The sequence below is a fragment of the Vanderwaltozyma polyspora genome, genomic scaffold (genome assembly GCF_000150035.1).
Source record: "Vanderwaltozyma polyspora DSM 70294 KpolScaffold2000 genomic scaffold, whole genome shotgun sequence".
Classification (NCBI taxonomy): Eukaryota; Fungi; Ascomycota; class Saccharomycetes; order Saccharomycetales; family Saccharomycetaceae; genus Vanderwaltozyma; species Vanderwaltozyma polyspora.
Window position 1 is genome coordinate 14,257 of NW_001834690.1, and position 21,203 is coordinate 35,459.

The following is a 21,203-nucleotide window of genomic DNA, read 5'->3' on the forward strand; positions in this document are numbered from 1 at the left end:
CAAACCCGGGAGAAAGCGGGTTTAAAATTTCTTTTGGGAAGTTTTGTTTTCCCTTTATAATTGTAAAGAGGGTAAAGTTTTTAACCTTTTATTGGGGGTTTTTCTATTGGGTGGTAAATTGGCAATTTGGAAGGGGACCAATTCGGAAACTCCTTGCCTTATTTTGTGCTTGGTTTTTCCAAGTTGAAAATGATTGAATTTTTTTAAATTGAAACCCTTTAAGGAATCAAGATTTTGAAACTTTCAAGAATTTTAATCTCTAGGGTCCCGAAATTTTTTGAACAAGAATTTCTTTTTGGAAGAGGAACAAGGCCTGTATTGGAGAACATCAAGAAACCGTATCTGAACCTTAACACCGTTTTATTTCTAATCAGCCGCTAGATTGAAAAAGAATTTGTTGTCTTTTTAGTTCAAGAGATCAGACTAATATTTTTGCAATGTATACATTGATGCAAAGAGATTCCAGCCTATTTCCAGAGTTATCTAATTTTTATGAAGCATACGTTAAAAAAGCTGGTGAAATAGAAATATCACAACTATTAACGGAGCATAGAGCTCGTATTTTGAATGGCACTGAACCATCACCAAAGAGACAAAATGTAAACCCAATGAATTCATTACCACCAAAAGAATATATCAAAAAGCTAATTGAAGTTTATCGTACATTTCAAACAATTACCCATGAATGTTTCCTTGGAGATTCATTATTTACAAAAGCATTGGATAATGCATGTAGAGCATATGTCAACGATAATGAGTACGCATTAGGAATGGGCAACTCAAAATCAGCTACATCCAGAACTCCTGAGATGTTAGCTAGATATAGTGATCAGTTATTAAAAAAATCTACTAAACCTGAGATTTCTCATGACATGAGCGTTGACGATATTATGATGATATTTAAATTTTTGACAGATAAAGATGCATTTGAATCACATTATAGAAGATTATTTGCAAAGAGATTGATCCATGGTACTTCAACCAGTGATACTGACGAGGAATCTGTGATTCAAAGATTACAGAGTGAAAATAGTATGGAATACACAGGTAAGATAGCCAAAATGTTCCAAGATGTCAGATTATCCAAGTTACTAGAAGATGAGTTTGAATCATATGCAAAGAACTTACCTGATTTCTCTAGGGAAAGATATCCCGAGTTAGAACCGTTTGTGTTAGCAGAAACGATGTGGCCATTTTCATATCAAGAGGTTGGATTTAACTTGCCACCTGATTTAAAACCATCCTATGAAAAATTGGAGGAATTATACACTACCAAGCACAATGGTCGTATATTAAAATGGTTATTCCCATTATGTCGTGGTGAATTAAAGGCCAATATCGGTAAGCCAGGTAGACCACCATTTAACTTTACAGTAACCTTATTTCAAATGTCAATATTGTTATTGTTTAATGATGAGAAATTGTCTGAGAACCCAGTACTAACTCTAGAAGAGATTCAAGAAGGTACCAATCTTTCAGTTAATAACATTGCAGCATCGATGATACCATTTATTAAATATAAGTTGATTCAACAAGTACCACCAGGGTTAGAAGCACTAATCAAACCAGATACTCAATTTAAATTATCTACCCCATATAAAGCATTAAAGAGTAGGATAAATTTTGCAAGTGGTGTTAAAAATGATGTATTGAATTTAATTCAAGCCAGTAATAGTACAAATAATAATAATAGCAATAGCAATTCAGCACAAAGTCAAGGCTCACAATTAGATGATGGTATATCAGAGAATGAAAAAATCGAGAAAGAATTAAATAAAGAAAGACAAATATTCCTTGAGGCATGCATTGTAAGAATAATGAAAGCTAAAAGGAAATCACCACATACAACACTAGTTAACGAATGTATTGCACAATCACATCAACGATTTAATGCAAAGGTTTCAATGATTAAAAAGGCTATCGACTCATTAATCCAAAAAGAATATTTACAAAGATGTGATGACGGAGAATCTTACCAATATCTAGCATAATCAATATCTCCTTACCCCCCTCTCATCATTCATCCTTTCATTTCATATGGTTAACAACATTTAAATATATAGTGAAGGCAAGAATATAAATATAAATATAAGTATAAATATAAATATAAATATGAAATTGAATCAAAATAATAATTACATATTAAATATCGAATATGATGAATGATATCCACAGTCACATGACTAAGAATCAGTATTAAATACCTTTTACTATTTCGAAACCCAATCCCATCACCATCATCACCACCATCATTCATATTCTTTTTAACTTCTACCTCTTGGTGTTAGATCTCGTAACTGGTAATTCCATTGGGAATCATGAGAACACGCTTATAAGAATCCATTGGAAAACAGTTAAACCTTGTCCAACGTTGCAAAGGATTAAAACTACACCAAAACTACTTAAAACGAACAAAGTCATTCGAATATCACACAAATTTCAAAGTAAAGTAAGAAGAACATTGCATATCTACTCAAATATTCCATGGGAAACAACCACATTTACCCTATCCTATCCTATCCTATCCTATCCTATTTTTTACTCTCTCTATTCCAGTAATTATTGACTTCTCTTGCCTTCAGTTTCTTGTTTCATCGTTCCCCATGAAGTCCCATGAGTCATCACCACCATCATCATCTGTTTTGTTCTAAAAGTAAAGGTCAGTTCATGCAACTTTAATGAACTAAAACAGTTCTTGTTACTTGATATACAAGAATAAAATGATGACGAAGAGTTCCCACTGGGAAATTGATCAAGGAGTGTTAGTTTGTTGTTTTTTTTGGTTTTTGGTTTTTGGTTTTTGTTTTAAGCTGATGGTGCAGCTTAGATGCTGTTTCTATCCCCTTTGCTTTGCTTTGCTTTCTTTTTCTTTACAGATCAAACTCTCTCTAGCTAGCAAGATTTCATGAATATCCCAGCCCTTTTGATAGCTTATTCATTATTCCAAGGTAATTTAGTTTAGTTTAGTTCAACTCAATATAGATCAGTCCAGCCCAGTTCTAGCAGTCCAAGTTCATCGTTATGGAGTTGGTCTTTGATTTCTTGTCTCGAGTCATGATGGTCTTACAGTCCGTATGACACATCTAACTCTGTCTTGTGCAATTGTTGATGTCATCATGCACTTATATTAGTTTATAAGGGTTCTCTAAAATTGATGATGGTTTGACTAATACTTTGATCTGTTAACAGCATATATAAATAGCAAGGGTTAATCTCTCAAATTATATATTCTTGTTCTTGCTTTTCAAATCACATTTTCTTATTACTTTTCTTGCTTGTTATTGTCAAATACCAAGCTGTATAGATCAGAAATACTATTGACTTGTATATAGGACACTATTATTCAAGGTCAAGGTCAAGGTCAAACTTAAGATCAAGGGTAAATATTAAACATGAGTGATAATAACGAATTTCAAAAAGTGACAGAAACTGCTTCTGTTACAGCTTTCCAACAGAATCCATATGGTCCAAATCCTGCTGATTATTTATCGAATGTACAAAATTTCCAATTAATTGATTCAACTTTAAGAGAAGGTGAACAATTTGCCAATTCTTTCTTTACCACTGAGAAAAAGATTGAAATTGCCAAAGCTTTGGATGAATTTGGTGTCGATTATATCGAATTAACTTCTCCTGTTGCCTCTGAACAGTCAAGAAAAGATTGTGAAGCTATATGTCAGTTAGGTTTAAATGCTAAGATTTTAACTCACATTCGTTGTCATATGGATGATGCTAAAGTTGCTGTAGAGACAGGTGTAGATGGTGTAGATGTAGTCATTGGCACTTCTAAGTTTCTAAGACAATATTCTCATGGTAAAGATATGAATTATATTGCAAAGAGTGCAATTGAAGTCATCGAATTCGTCAAATCTAAAGGTATAGAGATCAGATTCTCTTCTGAAGATTCCTTTAGAAGTGATCTAGTCGATTTATTAAATATTTACAAGACTGTCTCTAAAATTGGTGTTAACAGAGTCGGTATAGCTGATACTGTTGGTTGTGCTAATCCAAGACAAGTTTACGAATTAGTCAGAACTTTGAAAAGTGTTGTTTCTTGTGACATCGAATGCCATTTCCATAATGATACTGGTTGTGCAATTGCAAATGCTTATACCGCTTTAGAAGGTGGCGCCCGTTTAATTGATGTCTGTGTTTTAGGTATCGGTGAAAGAAATGGTATTACTCCATTAGGTGGGTTAATGGCTCGTATGATTGTTGCTGCCCCAGATTATGTTAAGTCTAAATATAAATTGCATAAATTAAGAGATCTAGAGAATTTAGTTGCCGATTCTGTAGAGGTAAATATCCCATTCAACAATCCAATCACTGGTTTCTGTGCTTTCACACACAAAGCAGGTATTCATGCTAAGGCAATTTTAGCCAATCCCTCTACTTATGAAATTTTGAATCCTCAAGATTTCGGTCTAACTAGATATATTCATTTTGCAAACAGATTAACTGGTTGGAATGCTATTAAATCAAGAGTCGATCAGTTAAACTTACATTTAACTGATGAACAAGTTAAAGAAGTCACCAATAAGATCAAAAAATTAGGTGACATCAGACCTTTGAATATCGATGATGTAGATTCCATCATTAAGGATTATCATATTGAAGTGAGCACCCCAAGTATAGCCCCACAAAGGGACTCTCCAGAGGTAGATTCCAATATCGATATTAACTCCGATGGACCACCTTTGAAGAAGGCCAAAACTGCAGCAAAATAGGAAACCTTTGTTAATTATGTACATTTATTATTACGTTACTGGTACAGATACAAGAAACATTATAAAGGATCATATTTTACTGAGCTAAACATACATGGAGATTCACTATTCTTAAAGTATCAGGAAAGATGGAGGAATATATCAAATTTTAGAATGCCAGATTTATGAATCGAATTTGCAAATACTAAAGGTGCAATGTTTTAATGATCAACGACCTGATAGAAAATCGATTTTATAAGGTACTTGTTTACCAATTTGGTTTGTAATATTTACTTTTGAGAAGTTAGAATTTTTTTATGACTTCCCATATCTCCTCCCCTTAAGACAAGTCATTAGTTGATGGCGTGGTAGATACGCTTAGAATAGGTATATAAAGAATATTAATTAATAAGATACAATATGTAACGTTCGTTTTGTTTGTTTGTTTGTTTTAATTCAATTAGTTATTCCAAATTGATATAGATCTACTGGGTTTCATCAAGATTTCTCTCAAGATGTTCAGCCGTTCTTTTGTTTATATACGGCTTGATTCCAATCAATAATCATTATCAATTCTGTGACGGGCTGAAGGGACGAATAAAAGAATCAAGATGGAGTAGGTAGGGAGAGGGGATGGCAGATGTTTTTGTTTTTCATTTTCGTATTTTCACCAATGATCACGTGTACAATGAAGTAAATTTTTTAGGGGTAATACACTTTCAAGTGACTTCCAACACCTATACACCGTTTACTAAAACCCTACACCACAACCGCTGCTTTCATTCCTATTCCTAATATACCTGGGAGACCACAGGAGAAGCCATAATAATACAAAACACATGCTCTCGGCTATCCTTTCTCGCCAAGTGTGCTAGAGAAACAGACGCAATATTTCGTTTTGTTTGAAAAATTTGTTTCAGTTTCGTTTGAGATGACTGTAATTTTTCACTTCGTTTCATGCCTTTAACCAAATCGATTGATGGATAGATAGCAGAACTACTACTGAATTCAATGTTGAATTAACTAGTTTCTTAACACTTAACCATTGAACATTTCCAAGCAATACTCTCAACAACATCACAATTAGCTATTATTCGTCAGTTGTTGATCTTTGTATGGTTGGTTTACTTTCTCTTTTACTCTATTGCTTCTTGATGCTAAGATCATCTCTGAGTCCTCAATTTTGAACTTACCAATATACTGATTCTTAGTATTAGTTAAATGACTTGAAAGGTTAGCTATATATTAACCTATATCTTGATAGTTATTAATATCCTTAAATAATTCTAATTCTTGCCCAGAAGGAGAGATCCCCATATATACAAAACATACAAGAAATGTCTGACGCCGTCATCTCTTATGCTTCTTTCATCCTAGCTGATGCTGGTTTGGATATCACCGCTGAAAACTTGTTGACTTTGACCAAGGCTGCTGGTGCTAACATTGAAACCGTATGTTACAATTAAGTTTATATCAATTACACGATTTTACCATTTAAAAATCCCCATTCAAGAATATGTTCCTTTTTTTACTAACTGATTACTTTAACAATAAATAAGATAACAATTGATTGATTCTATAAGCATAACATATATTAAACTATCGCTATTTCGATAAGCTGGGGATTTCATGCATATATGTGTCCGTTTGCTAAGAATAGGTTTTAATATTGCTATTTTATTTTGATCAACTGTCAATTGTTATTATTACTATAATTGCTATTATTATTTATAGGTCTGGGCTGATGTTTTCGCTTCTGCTTTGGAAGGTAAGGACTTGAAAGAAATCTTGTCTGGTTTCCACAACGCTGGTCCAGCTGTTGCTGCTTCTGGTGCTGCTGCTTCTGGTTCCGCTGGTGCTGAAGCCGCTGCTGAAGAAGAAGCTGCTGCTGAAGAATCTGAAGAAGATGATGACATGGGTTTCGGTTTATTCGATTAAACTTAATTAATAATTGAGAACATAAAGATTTCATTATTTTATATTTTTTTAGTTTCAAGATCGAATTTTTACATTGTTTTACTATAATAAATATCATTTTCAAATAACAAACAAAACTTAACCATAATATTATTATAATTCCTATTCTTATTATTATAATCCTTATTGTTCCATGCTTTAATTCGTTGCTCCTATTTATCAATTAATTCACCCAGAAGGGAAACCTTCACGGGATAACTTGATAAACAAGACTAAAAAAAATGAACACATGTGGATTCCTCTTAATAAAATTTAGACTATGATAGTTTCCCATCTCTTCAATATTACACACTCTTGAGACAAGTAACAAGTTATCTTTGTCATAATAAGCCTCGGTTAATAAAGGAAACTTCTCATTCTCTTCATATATCGAAACTAAATTACTGGTATCATTACAATATTATAGTAACAATTGAATTGATTCCATTGCCTTCACCCCTCTTTAAAATCACTGGTCGTTTGAGGTATTACTTTTGAGACCATACTTGCATTTTTATCCCAGTAGATGGATGCCTTACTTAACTATGATAATTTCTCTATATAACTCATAGTTAACGAACCGAAACATACCTAAAGGAACCAAATCCAAACTCATCCTTATTATGTAAAAGCCACTGTATCATCATTTTTATAATAGATCAAATTGAAAGAAGCTATTCATCCAATTGATTAACTTTGCATATTTCTATACATACATATATATACTTCTATACATCGAGAGGTTAAGGTTGTTGTATTCTTAATATTGGTGTATAAATTGGATATAATATCAAGACTGAAATAACTAAAGATGGATGCTTCTGCGCCTTTATTGGCAGATTCAAATAATGCAAGACATAGACCATCTACTTTAAAGGCTGCTTTGACTGATATAGCTTATGTCTATAATTCAGCACCTGTTAATGTATTGCTAATTTTTGTTCCAATTGGTTTAATTTGGGGGTTTTTAGGTTTGTCACATACTTGGACTTTTGTATTTAATTTCTTGGCAATTGTTCCATTAGCAACTATATTGGCATATGCTACTGAAGAGTTGGCTAATAAAGCAGGTTCAACAATTGGTGGGTTATTAAATGCTACTTTTGGTAATGCTGTGGAATTAATTGTCTCTGTTATTGCTTTGAAAGAAGGTCAAGTAAGAATTGTTCAAGCTTCAATGCTTGGTAGTTTACTATCAAACTTATTGTTAGTCTTAGGGTTCTGTTTTCTGTTTGGTGGTTATGGAAGAGTTCAACAAACTTTTAACCAAACCGCTGCTCAAACAATGTCTTCCTTATTAGCTATATCATGCGCATCTCTATTACTACCTGCCGCTTTTAAGGCAACTTTACCAGACTCAAAAGATGACGCTGCTTGGATTGATGCTAAAATTTTAGCATTCTCAAGAGGTACTTCTATCATCTTACTGGTTGTCTATATGTTATTCTTATACTTCCAATTAAGCACTCATAACGCAATGTTTGAGGAACAAGTTGAAGAAACTGATGAAGTCATGAGTCAAATTTCAAGCACTCCTCATCATTGTCTAAGTATCAAATCATCTTTGATCTTCCTTGCTGGTTCTACTATAGTCGTATCTATCTGTGCCGACTTCTTAGTAGGTACAATTGATCAGGTTGTCGAATCAACAGGTTTATCAAAGACTTTTATTGGTTTAATCGTAATCCCAATCGTTGGTAACGCTGCTGAACATGTTACTTCTGTCATGGTTGCAATGAAAGACAAGATGGATTTAGCTTTAAGTATTGCCATTGGTTCTTCTTTGGAAATTGCATTGTTTGTCACTCCATTCATGGTTTTAGTCGGTTGGGCAATTGATGTTCCAATGACTTTGAATTTTTCCACTTTTGAAACCACTACATTATTCATTTCCGTCTTTTTATCCAACTACTTGATCTTAGACGGTGAATCCAATTGGTTAGAAGGTTGTATGTCATTGGCGATGTACTTATTAATCGCAATGGCCTTCTACTACTACCCAGATGAAGAAGCATTGAAAAATATCGGTGAAAAAGTTTTGACAAACAATTAAACAACATAACATGTAAAGATACAAACAATTAAAAATTTACGATATAAGATTCACCTTTCTAGACATTTATTTTTACAACTGCTCCCCACTCCTCACTCCATTGCTTCTAAAAATCTTCAACCACTCAGAGCCTGAGAATTATGGACAATACCTGGTAACTTTTATAACTGACTTATATTTAATAATATAAAAAATATCACATCAACAAATATATATATATAATTACAAGCTTAATTAACCATCGCAACATAACAACTCCTGCAAACACCTTGGTGTAATGAACTGTAGTGGGTAGCCACTGATTCATTGATAAATCTAGAACAAGCTATCATTAAAATAAGTTTGGAGCATTGCTTTCTTTTGATTATTTTATTTTTTAGTGGGGAGTGATAGGCCATCAATCAATCGTATATCAATTAAACAAGCGTTAATACCTCAATTAGCAAGTAATTACTCCTTTTTTGCTGGTTTCTTATCAATCTTGCTTACTTGTTCAGCTATATAGGCTCTTCGAATCGAATGTAACACGAAAATAAATTTAAAATTCAAAATCTTTTCGTGTCGCGTCTGTCATCATCACCATGTAATTAATTACATCAAATAATATTTCGAGAGCGAAAAGTTTCATTAAATATTGCAACTACTAAATAGGAAGGAATCGCAATAAGTGGTATAATAGCAAACTTGCATTTAATTGGAATGAATTTATTTTATTTTACCAACTAGTCTCTTCTCAATGGGTTTGCATTTATATAAATATATATGTATCTATATAAATGGTTTTGCTTTAGGCGACTGTATTGCATTTGCAAGTAAAAATGATCTTGGGATAAGGAAATAACTATACACACAGTGTAAAAATTAGATATTTTATCAATTATATAACCAGGATATTTAAGTCTTCAAACTTTCAATCGTTTGTGCTTGATTTAGCAACTTTCAATACTTACAACTATTTTTTTTTCTACCAACTATAATACATTCGTTAAAATACATTTTACTACTAATAATTAATTTAAATATCTGAAAGTTTCAAACAGTTCAACAATGTCACAACAAGAAGCTTTATCTTATTTTATAAGGCAACCAGTTTCACACGATATGATTTGTTTCTTGGCTTCGACTACCGATTCGATCATACAACTGAAGCCAAGTTCAAATGAAGCTAATATTCCTTCTATTTTTGAATTTATAAAAGGATTGATAAAACATTCTAATGTTCAAACATCAACTTTGATGGCGTCTACAGTTTATTTGACAAAATTAAGATCCATATTGCCTGCCAATGTTTATGGTATAGAATCAACAAAGCATAGAATATTTTTGGGATGTCTTATATTAGCAGCCAAAAGTTTAAACGATTCTTCACCATTAAACAAACATTGGACAAAATATACCAATGGCTTATTAAATTTAGCTGATGTGAATACTATAGAACGTGAATTACTTGCATATCTAAATTGGGACACGATAATAAAACAAGAAGATTTAATAGGATGTCTGTCATCATTTTTGAAACCAATTCAAGATAAATTGCTATTGCAATACCACTCAAGATCGACCTCAAACACAAGTCGTATATCCTATAACTCTTCACAAAAGAAATTTTACTCAAATGTACCCAACAAATCATCAACATATGTATCAAACTCATCAATTCCTTCACTTTTGTCAAATTCAACGATATCTACTGCTGAGTCTCTAAGTTCTATATCTTCATATAATAGTAGCAGCTTGAGAGATAGCCAGAACAATACTAACATGGTTACAATAAGGGAAGATGAGGATAAACTAGGAGATAATACTAAAGAAATATTTTATTTTAAAAATCCTGATAGATTACCATTGCATGATAAAGATGTAAATATAACTCAAAAAATGTCAACTCAGAGCACAAGGCCAATTATATTGAAAAGCTCATTTAGTGAAAAACATGGTGGAAAATTCACTAGATCAGGTTGGCAATCAATCTTCCACTAGTGAAATATGCACAAGAAATGACTAAAGAAAACAATCTTTATACAAATTAAACTTAATAAAACTTTTATAATTATATAATTAGGTAATGGGAATGAATATGCTATATCGTTTGGTTTTAAATAATTAATTTAGATCAACATATATGAAATTTACTAAAAAAAAATTAAAAAAGAAAAAAAATAACTTAATTAAACCATCAAAAATTTACTATTTATATAGATTGATATAGTTATGACTTTAACATCATGAATTGGTATAAAAAATATGCAATCGAACTCCTATAACTTTAAGTTATAATTAACTGTACAAATCATCATCATCTGCTTCATTAGAACCAAATGCAGCACCAGCGCCAGATCCTGCATTTCCTGAATTATTAGCGTTGGAACCCAATGCTGAGTCGTTAAAGCTAAAATTACTGAATTGGCCTCTTGATGCTTTCATTTGTTGTGAATATGCTTCGTAACGACGTAATTCAGCATCAGAAACAGAACGTTTGGCAGTTTTCATAGCTTCTGCAAAATGTTCTCTGGTGATGTAAGGAACTGGATCGACTTCTTCTTCTTCTTTTACCTTTTCAGCTTTAGTGTCATCCATTTCAACATCTTCTTCAGATTTTACCCTTTGTGCCTCAATAGATTCCTTGATGGCAAATTTGGCAGCTCTTTGAACAATATACGACAAATCAGCACCAGAAAATCCTTGGGTAGTTTTAGCAATGGCACCTAAATCTAAACCAGGTTCAAGTGGGGTCTTTCTCAATTGTGCGTTCAAGATTGATAATCTAGCAGGTTCATCTGGTAATGGAACGTAAATCAATTGATCCAATCTACCTGGTCTTAAAATAGCCGGGTCGATTTGGTCTGGTCTGTTTGTAGCACCAATAACGAAAACGTTCTTCTTAGCATTCATACCATCCATTTCTGTTAATAATTGGTTGACAACTCTATCAGAAGCACCACCAGCGTCACCTAAGGAACCACCTCTTGCCTTTGCAATCGAATCCAATTCATCCAAGAAAACAACTGTTGGAGCAGCAGCTCTAGCCTTGTCGAAAATGTCACGAATATTAGACTCAGATTCACCATACCACATACTCAATAATTCAGGACCTTTGACAGAAATAAAATTTGCAGATACCTCAGTAGCAACTGCCTTGGCTAATAAAGTTTTACCAGTACCTGGTGGACCGTAAAACAAAACACCTTTAGATGGAGATAAACCAAATTTAGTATATTGATCTGGATGCAAAACTGGGTATTCAACAGTTTCTTTCAATTCGTTTTTGATATCTTCCAAACCACCAATATCATCCCAAGTAACGTTGACACTTTCAACAACAGTTTCACGTAAAGCAGATGGATTAGAGTTACCTAATGCAAATCTGAAGTTATCCATAGTAACACCTAGGGAATCTAGCACTTCTGCATCAATTTCATCTTCCTCTAAATCAATCAAGTCCATCTTTTCACGGATTTGTTGCATAGCAGCTTCAGAACATAGAGATGCAATATCAGCACCGACATAACCATGAGTTTCAGCTGCCAAAGATTCCAAATCGACATCATCAACTAATTTCATGTTTTTAGTATGAATACGTAATACTTCTAATCTACCAGTAGCATCTGGAATACCAATATCAACTTCACGATCAAATCTTCCAAATCTTCTTAAAGCAGGATCAATAGAGTTTGGTCTGTTGGTTGCAGCAATGACAACAACATTTGATCTAGCCTTCATACCATCCATCAATGTCAACAATTGAGAAACCACTCTTCTTTCAACTTCACCATTAGTTTTATCTCTTTTTGGAGCAATAGAATCGATTTCATCAATAAAGATAATAGCTGGTGCATTTTTTTCAGCTTCTTCGAAAGCTTTTCTCAAGTTAGATTCAGATTCACCAGCCATCTTAGACATAACTTCTGGACCATTAATCAAAAAGAAGAATGCACCAGTTTCGTTAGCAACAGCTCTAGCCATCAAAGTTTTACCTGTACCTGGTGGACCGTACATTAGAACACCTCTTGGTGGTTTAATACCGATAGTTTTAAATAATTGTGGGTGTCTCAATGGCAATTCAACCATTTCTCTGATTTGAGCCATTTGTTTACGGCAACCACCAATATCATCATAACCAACATCGTTTAAATTATTTTCCTCATCTTCTCTGTTAATTGGTTCACCTTCCCAGTGAATAATTGTATCTTGAGCAACCACAGCGTATTCATCAGGTTCAACATCTACAACTTTGAATTCAACTTGTCTCATACCACCTCTTACTACAAAATGGTCGCCTTTTCTAACTGGTCTATAAGCTTCAACAAAGTATGGTTTTAAAAAGACATCGAACAAATTACCAGTGATACCTTCAATGGTATCAGCAATTGGCAATACAGAGATTCTTGTAGCGTATTTAATATCAGGACATGGATGAATGGTTACAATATCACCCAGTCTAATACGTAAGTTATTTCTAACTACACGATTAATTCTACAAGCACCATCTTCCAAATCATCATCGATCAAAACGATCAACACTGTATCTCTTCTTTTTTTACCTTTTACCAATACTGTATCACCACGGAATAGCTCTAATTTATCCATAGTATTAGAATTAATTGCAATAACAGAGTTATCATCATTAATAGCGTCATCAACTAATAAAGAGTTTGGCTTTTGTTTTCTTTTCAAAATTGCAGTTGCAGTAGGATCTTCAACGTGCTCAGCACCAGAAGCATCTAATAAAGGTTTCTTTTCTTCGCCCATTTCCTGCTTATCTTAATTTATACTATTGTTATTATTATTATTATTATTATTATTATTGCTTTTCTTATAAGGGTTCAACTTATGTTCTTACCTTATAATTTAATTTTTTTGCTAGAATGTCCAGTTATCAATGGGTTAGAAAAAACGTCTCCAGGACTACAATAAACCAAATCAAAAACTGTCACCACAAATCCAATAATCCTCTTTCCAAAAGTAGAATCAATATCAACTTTACTCTAAAAGTAAATCAAAAATATGTGATTCAAACTACCTAAAAAATTAAATGGTTTTTTTTTCAAAATAGAAACCAAATAAATCAATGCTTTATTAGACTCAATCAATCAAGTAGAACCTCCCTAATATTCTTAGTTGGATTACTTCTCAAATGCAATTATTTAGTTAATAGAAATCCTTAGTTGTAGTATGCTAAATCACCATCTGCTTTATATATCAATTTTATTTTGCCACCGAATTTTGAAGAGATCCTTAAAATCAAGTATACGTAGATAGTGATAAAGAATGTAGTTACTAAGAATATCACGTGATGATCCAGATATTCCATATTAACATTAAATGGGCATACCTCTAAGAGACCGACCTCACAGTATAAAGTTTAGAGGTATACATATTTATATTTATATTTATATTTATATTTGATTTGGAATTAGAATCAATGTAATATTCTATACGATATTTAGAGTTAATTATTCAATCAGAGGTTACCGTTTGTCTTACAAAGGTCTCAATGCTTTTCATGCTCTAGGGTTCCGTAACGACACAGTCACACGTTATGATTAGAATTTTACATACTATTTATTAAGTATTGAATAAGATATAAACATGTACTGTTATATAGCATACTATTTAGAAATTGCCATTTCTTCTTCTTTTTAGAGTAGAGTAGAAGGTTATGGGATGGTGACAGGGGGGAGAAGGAGGGCCACACCTGGTGTCAGCAAATACAATTCGAACAATTCTAATCGCTGACGTGGAAACAGAGATATTAATCATGTTAACCATAATATAGGGTGTGTGTGGGGGGAGGAGGGGGTGGAATAATAACAAAGATATAATAGTGTCATAAAGGAGAATAATATTAATAATGATGATAGTAGAGGGAAAAAATAATTTACTTTAGAATATAAGTTAAAAAAGGAGGTGCAGCAGGGCAGGAAGTCATTCGTATTCGAAGTCACACCGAAAGTCTGATGATTCGGAGTAGAATGAACAACCTTTTGAGTAAGTAATTACCCAACCATCCTCTTTTCAGGACAGAATAACACATACACAAAAACAAAACAGATAAACAATCAAAGATAAAAACAAATACATGAATAATAGCTTTCAACATTGTGACGTCATCAGATGGATCCATGAATCAAGATAAATCGCTGGAAACAATCAATGGAACGATAAAACAAAAATAAAAGAAAACAAAAAATAGAATAACGTTACGATGCAAAAGCTGATACTTCAAATCATTGCTTTTAAGATTGATTTTTCAAATTGTTACTCAACCATTCCAAACCTTCATACAAACCTTCACCAGAAGTAGCACAGGTGGCTTGGATAAACCAAGGTCTGTTTCTAATGGAATGCAATCCCAGTTTTTCAGTAATTTCTGCAGCAGACATAGCTTCTGGCAAATCTTGCTTATTGGCAAAAACCAACCAGACAGCATTCCTTAGTTCATCCTCATTCAACATTCTTTGCATAACTTCTCTTGCTTCTCCAATACGAGATCTATCGTTAGAATCGACAACAAAGATAACACCTTCAGTGTTTCTATAATAATGTCTCCATAAAGATCTGATTCTATCTTGTCCACCCACATCCCAAACAGTAAATGAAATATTTTTGTATTGAACAGTTTCAACATTGAACCCAATGGTTGGAATAGTGGTGATCACTTCCCCTAATTTCAACTTGTACAAAACTGTAGTCTTACCAGCACCATCTAGACCAACCATAAGGATTCTCATCTCTTTGTTACCAAAGAGGTTACTGAACAACTTCGATGCAAAAATACCCATTATGATATCAAATTATTAGAATAGACAAATCAAATAGGCAAAAAAAAAAGAGAGCACAAGTCTACCTGTAAGATACACAATAAAAACGTTAGTAACCCAAATTCATAAATCAATCAATCCAGATAATATTTAATATAACAGAAAAAACATCGATATTCAGCTTAGAGCCCAAAAACCTGACTCGATCTATTTCCTATTTTAAAAATATATAACTAAATCTAAAATCTAAAATCTCGATCTCTCTCCTCCTCAAATCCTTCTCAAACTTGTTCAAAACCAAAAACATACTAATTCAACTACAGATAAACTGGTATATCTAATATCCTTTACTAAACCCCAAACAAAGGATAAACTGTAACAACTATACCCAAAATCTAAATCACAATCCTTTATTTTATACCTGTAACTTTAATTTATTTCACTTTTTATTTATCCTTTTGATAATGTGAATCAAATCATTTTTTACCTTTAAAATTTGGAGGGGGAAATAGTTAAGAAAGGGAACTTCAAGGTATGGTGACCAGATCAAAATAATTTGTTATTGTAAAAGTCTAAGTGAACATTTGAAAGTAGGTGATATTAAACCTCTGTAATTAGAATTAACTATGCAGATTAAGAAATATGCATCTTATATATATATATGATATTAAAATGGAATACTACTAAACACGTAATCTATCTAGCGACGTCTGTAAAGTAAAATGGAAATTCTTGGATAATAATGATAATGATAATAATAATAATAATAAAAAGGTTATGCCAGGGTTATAATAAATTAATTGATGTATCTTTTGTTAATTGATGTAATTTTGATTTTGATCTTGTCCTTTTTCTTCCTGTTCTAAGTATAGAGAAAGAGGTGAGATCGATTCTATTTGGAATGGACAACTGCACATAAGCTCTTGAGTAGAGGAAGGAAAGAATGGATATTCGAATTGGGTTAAGGTAGTAATAGTAGTAATTATAGTTATTTTTTTTTTTTATTTGCATGGTTTGTCTTGATTCTATTTTTTCATTCTAATTGTATTTATGTTCATTTGGTCTTGTTGTATTTTATCTTTTATTCGTTTGGTATTGTTAGCTATGTTTAAATATTCATTTGAACTTGGAGGCAGAGTTGGAGGGGTAGAGAAACAACTGTTGTTTGCTTATTATTGTATTAGAAGATGAATGACTTATCAGTTGTTGTAATGAGAAAAACAAAAACAAAAATATTAGTAAAAAAAAATAATAAAAACAAAAATAGAGCCATCACTCATTTTCCGACATTAATTTTACATGTAGAATATTTTTGCAAACCTCTAATGAAAACCAAATAAGATACTTGATCATTATCAGCTTCCCAATGGAATTCAGTTAAACGTATATGCCATGGTGGGAAACCTTGTAGATCTAAAGCCGGACCGAAATATAGTAATAAATCAGGTTCATGACCAACTAATTGAGTTAATTCTGTATCGATTAATTTCATTGTAATATCAGACAATTCCAAATCGTGAGATAAACACAATTCACTCATAGTTCTTGTTAAATCAACAATGGTTTCTCTACCATCTCTGTTTGATAGCAGTGAAATTTCAATTATAACTTTTTCACTTTTCGCATTATAATTTTCATCATCAGCTCCATTGTAATAAACTTTGTTCAAATGTGGAATTCTTATGGCAAAATTTGGTGTATCTGTTGGACCAAAATACAATGATAATTTCTCTGCAATTTCACCTCTTAGAGATTGAACATTTGTCTTTAAAACACCGTCAAAATCATATAACATCAAATGCTTAATGCCAGCAGATACTGTCCAACATACAATTTCACTTGCATCGTTAACAATACCTTTTACACCTCCACCAACTTCTCCGATTGGTTTCATATCTAATATAGCAGCTAATCTTTTTGGTACTTTTGACAGTTTTAAAACATCTTGTCTAATCAATTGAGGTGTGCTTGTGGGATTGTAGATAATGTTCAAAACTCTCAATCTCATCTTATTATATTGATATTGGAAGTATCTAAAGATACCAAACACAAAATATACTGAAATCAATAATATTTTAAACACTATAAAATGCAACTGAGTTACCCAAAAACTATCACGTTTCATCGCTTTAAAATTTGGATCATTTTGATTACTTTCGTCACCAACAATCATAGCATCAGCAATAGATTTTAGAACATTTAATTTTGAAGTATGTTTTGTATTATATATAATACTTGCTTCTGGTTCCCTATGACGACTTGCTGCAACTTGTCTTTCTGCTTCACTCTTATGCTTACTTAAAACTTTTTCGTGAATTTTACTCATTGTGATATAATCTTTAAGAATTTTCTATATGTATCTATATTCCAATATTTTGTTCGAATCCAAAAGATCTTTCTGTCTACCTTTTGAATATCTCTGTTATTTGAATTATCTGATATAGTTCGGTCTTTTGAAGCAAAGGAACAAGTGTATACAATTCAACAGAATATAAGAATTATTTCTTCTTAGTTCTGTTTTTTTTATCACCTTCTAAAATCAATTTCAAAATCCTTAATCAAGCTATCAAATAAAATAAAATGATATAATCAACAATAATATTTACTTGTATCTGATTGTCGTCAAAATAGCAACCTCTGCCAATGTATTCTTGTTTCTGTTTTTATCAAAATATAAACTGATGATTGACTAGTTTTTCCAATATTATTATATTCACTGATAAAAATGAACTCTAAAAGTGAAACTAAATACACGTTAACGACAACCAATAACAAGAACAATATTAACAAGTTTTCTGAATTGCTAGATATAGGAAAATTTATAATATATAATCTTTTATAGTTCTTGCTTTGTATAAACAATGCTTAAATATTCTTAATTTAAAGGTAAATTAAACTTGAAAAGTCAATAAAAAGAGACAATCCCCTTTTGTTGAAAAAATATTGATCGTATACAATGATGATCCATTGAATCATATCAATAAAGAACTATACATTAAAATGTCTAGTATAGAAAGTATATATATGTACATATATATATATATATATATGAAACGTTGATAAGATGGGACCATATCTTATTGAACACCTGGTCTATGTACCGGGAAGGTTGGGGGGAGAGGAGGTAGGTAGATTGAGAGTAGATGTATGCGTATACTGCTTCTTGAATCATCGATTTATGATGATTGTAAGAGAAATTGAGATTTTGTTTATTTGTGCATATTTGTGCATATTAAATTCAATTCTGTTGACCATTGAAATAATGGATAGTTATATTCTATCTTACATCTTTAGTTATATATATCTTTGTTTCATTTTTTGTTGTGTCTCCCTCTCAGATTTTATTGCTTCTTTTCTTTTTGAGATGCATCAATTGAGATAGAAACAAAAATAAAATATACACAATTTATTATTTGTTCCTGATTCATTGTACAAATACTACCCATCTTCTTCAAATTGCCACTGTTTATTATAATTACAATGGCATTGTCTCCAAAATTACCTCGTTAACAAAAGGTAAATGTTAATTATTATGAATAATATCATTCAATTCAATGTATTCTTGAAATTTTTGTAACTCTGAAGACAAACGTGATTCATTCCCATCACGCTCATAGTTTATCAACTTGTTCAACGTTGCAATAGGTTTAGCATTAATTGATTCTGTATTATCAAATTCTTCCTCCATTGTAGCGTCGCTACTAATCACGTTCTCAGTTAAAAATGCTTTAGATCCTTCTCCGAAAATAGGTAGAACATCTTGACCTATAATCTTGCGTCCTCTAATATAATTAACATATACTTGCTTGGATTCATCAGCAACATCATTATTCAATACTTCCATTTCCTCGTTATCCATATTAAAATTATCAGTAAACTCATCGCTAGGGCCATTGTAACGAATCTTACAAGGAACCAAATGACCTAAATACTCTTTGGCAGAGTTACTACTCGATAAATCAATTGAATTCATTATTACTATAATAATTGTCTTGTTAGATTCATATGGATTTCCTCTATATCTATCTCTATTTTATCTATATCATTCACATGAATTTAACGTGCATTTAACGTGTATTTAATGCTATTTTTCGTTTTCTTCTTATAAGCCAAATAAACTTAGAATTGATATTAAAAAGAGATCACAATTGGATTTAAAAAAAGATAATAAGCACTGTTGAAGTTTAATCGCAACATCCTAAGAATAGGAAACCAACCCAATCACAATGGTACAGCAGGCTCCATTCCTGTTTGGAAAGTATGTACACTGTTAAATCATTATATTTTTTTTTCGATGCTTCTTAATTTTGCACCAATATTGAATTGATTGGAACAAACCATAGCAACAAGACAACTAACTGATTATATTCTTATTATACAGGTTTCTAGACCCATTTTTGGCATTTGTAGTTGGTACTACAAGTTACTATGCCTTCGAATATAAGACTAAACGTGAAGAAGGTCATTATTTAAATCAATTATTAATGAAACGTTGGAATGAACGTGGTAATGTTGAGAAAAATGATAAATAACATTAATATATAACATGTAAATAATCTAATTATAAGAGATAATATAAGAGTAATAAAGATCAACTAACATCATTATTGTTTGTATAACTCGCAGATTTTTTGATTGAAACGACTTTAATCCCTTAAAGGTGTGTGTTCATTGTGTATTCATTTTACTAAGTTAGCTAGTTTGCATATAGTATAATCACATAGTCTATCACATTTAAGAAACAATAAATAAACTGAAAGTTTCTAATATCCTTTGGTAATTGAAAGTTGTTATATATACTCTCTCTTGGGATAATCTGTCTATGCATAAGAGTGTACATCACGTAATAGAATCTAATTTAATAGCATATTTACCAGTAGCATTATAAGCCGAATAACAAACAAATCAAGCCAACAAAAAGTGATAAAATTCAGTTTTAATAAGTATAGTAAAACACAAGAATAAAGAAACAAACTTGGATGTATGGTTTAGCAAGGATTACAATTACAACTACGACTACATTCAATAGAGCATAGAGTATTGAACCCTAATATATATTTCACTAGTTTAAATTTTTTCTATAAACCAAAAGACATACAATCGAATGACATATAGTAACAACAATTCCCGTCACTTAATAGTTACAATTGAGTGCCATACACTAAATAACTCTTTTCCCACTTTGGCGACTGACATCCAGATCACGTGTTTGACCATTTTAATGATGAATCATGTCATACGAGTAATGTTTTTTTTTAGAAGATAACAGGCTGTAGTAGCTCTTGACTGTTAAGAGTGTATGTGGTTACACAAAAACGATATCAAAAAAAAATATAAAACAAACACAAAAACCACAAAATTATTTAATGATCTTAAAATTCATTTGATTTTGATTATAAACCTCTCATATATAAAGAAACACAATAAAAGTTTACAAGTTTAAATATCTGATAGCACTAAATAGACATCAGAGAACCCTATTAACCAACAATATCATTGGAACTTTTTGATTAGAACAGTGATTTAATTGTCCAGTATACTTTTTACATGGTGTTTAGATATTAAGGGAAGACTATAGAGGTTTTATTTCATTTTATTTTATTTCGTTTTGTTTTTTCTTTTTGTTTTTATTTGTCTTTACCAATTGCATTTTTGAACTGATTTCATTTAATCAAGGGAACTCATTCTACATACCCCCCATTCTGTCATTTTAATATCCAATTGCTT

General features: G+C 31.8%; 10 protein-coding genes across 10 annotated transcripts in view; 6 read left to right on the top strand and 4 right to left on the bottom strand.

The window, feature by feature from the left end:
* The window catches only part of CDC53, a gene marked incomplete at both ends in the record, with an annotated part of 3,003 nt that extends 1,012 nt beyond the window's left edge, over positions 1-1,991 (top strand). The window contains one exon of the mRNA XM_001646854.1: positions 438-1,991. Within this exon, the coding sequence (XP_001646904.1) occupies positions 438-1,991 (1,554 nt within the window).
* Positions 1,992-3,392: 1,401 nt separating this feature from the next.
* On the top strand, positions 3,393-4,727 carry LYS21 (homocitrate synthase LYS21; the record flags this gene model as incomplete). The annotated part of the gene is made up of 1 exon (XM_001646855.1): positions 3,393-4,727. The coding sequence occupies one exon, from the start codon at positions 3,393-3,395 to the stop codon at positions 4,725-4,727; it is 1,335 nt and encodes a 444-aa protein (XP_001646905.1).
* A 1,316-nt stretch (positions 4,728-6,043) lies between these two features.
* Positions 6,044-6,644, top strand: RPP1B (ribosomal protein P1 beta; the record flags this gene model as incomplete). The annotated part of the gene is made up of 2 exons (XM_001646856.1): positions 6,044-6,157; positions 6,441-6,644. The coding sequence occupies 2 exons, from the start codon at positions 6,044-6,046 to the stop codon at positions 6,642-6,644; spliced, it is 318 nt and encodes a 105-aa protein (XP_001646906.1).
* Positions 6,645-7,473: 829 nt separating this feature from the next.
* VCX1 (Vcx1p) lies at positions 7,474-8,715 on the top strand (the record flags this gene model as incomplete). The annotated part of the gene is made up of 1 exon (XM_001646857.1): positions 7,474-8,715. The coding sequence occupies one exon, from the start codon at positions 7,474-7,476 to the stop codon at positions 8,713-8,715; it is 1,242 nt and encodes a 413-aa protein (XP_001646907.1).
* Positions 8,716-9,762: 1,047 nt separating this feature from the next.
* On the top strand, positions 9,763-10,695 carry Kpol_2000p14 (cyclin family protein; the record flags this gene model as incomplete). Its single annotated transcript, XM_001646858.1, has 1 exon — positions 9,763-10,695. One exon carries the CDS (start codon positions 9,763-9,765, stop codon positions 10,693-10,695), a length of 933 nt encoding a protein of 310 aa, XP_001646908.1.
* A 297-nt stretch (positions 10,696-10,992) lies between these two features.
* Kpol_2000p15 (uncharacterized protein) lies at positions 10,993-13,464 on the bottom strand (the record flags this gene model as incomplete). The annotated part of the gene is made up of 1 exon (XM_001646859.1): positions 10,993-13,464. One exon carries the CDS (start codon positions 13,462-13,464, stop codon positions 10,993-10,995), a length of 2,472 nt encoding a protein of 823 aa, XP_001646909.1.
* A 1,487-nt stretch (positions 13,465-14,951) lies between these two features.
* Positions 14,952-15,497, bottom strand: Kpol_2000p16 (ADP-ribosylation factor family protein; the record flags this gene model as incomplete). The annotated part of the gene is made up of 1 exon (XM_001646860.1): positions 14,952-15,497. The coding sequence occupies one exon, from the start codon at positions 15,495-15,497 to the stop codon at positions 14,952-14,954; it is 546 nt and encodes a 181-aa protein (XP_001646910.1).
* A 1,255-nt stretch (positions 15,498-16,752) lies between these two features.
* On the bottom strand, positions 16,753-17,802 carry NUS1 (ditrans,polycis-polyprenyl diphosphate synthase; the record flags this gene model as incomplete). The annotated part of the gene is made up of 1 exon (XM_001646861.1): positions 16,753-17,802. The coding sequence occupies one exon, from the start codon at positions 17,800-17,802 to the stop codon at positions 16,753-16,755; it is 1,050 nt and encodes a 349-aa protein (XP_001646911.1).
* A 1,197-nt stretch (positions 17,803-18,999) lies between these two features.
* Positions 19,000-19,449, bottom strand: Kpol_2000p18 (ribonuclease H2 subunit C; the record flags this gene model as incomplete). Its single annotated transcript, XM_001646862.1, has 1 exon — positions 19,000-19,449. One exon carries the CDS (start codon positions 19,447-19,449, stop codon positions 19,000-19,002), a length of 450 nt encoding a protein of 149 aa, XP_001646912.1.
* Positions 19,450-19,702: 253 nt separating this feature from the next.
* On the top strand, positions 19,703-20,008 carry NCE101 (Nce101p; the record flags this gene model as incomplete). Its single annotated transcript, XM_001646863.1, has 2 exons — positions 19,703-19,734; positions 19,858-20,008. The coding sequence occupies 2 exons, from the start codon at positions 19,703-19,705 to the stop codon at positions 20,006-20,008; spliced, it is 183 nt and encodes a 60-aa protein (XP_001646913.1).
* Positions 20,009-21,203: the final 1,195 nt, after the last annotated feature.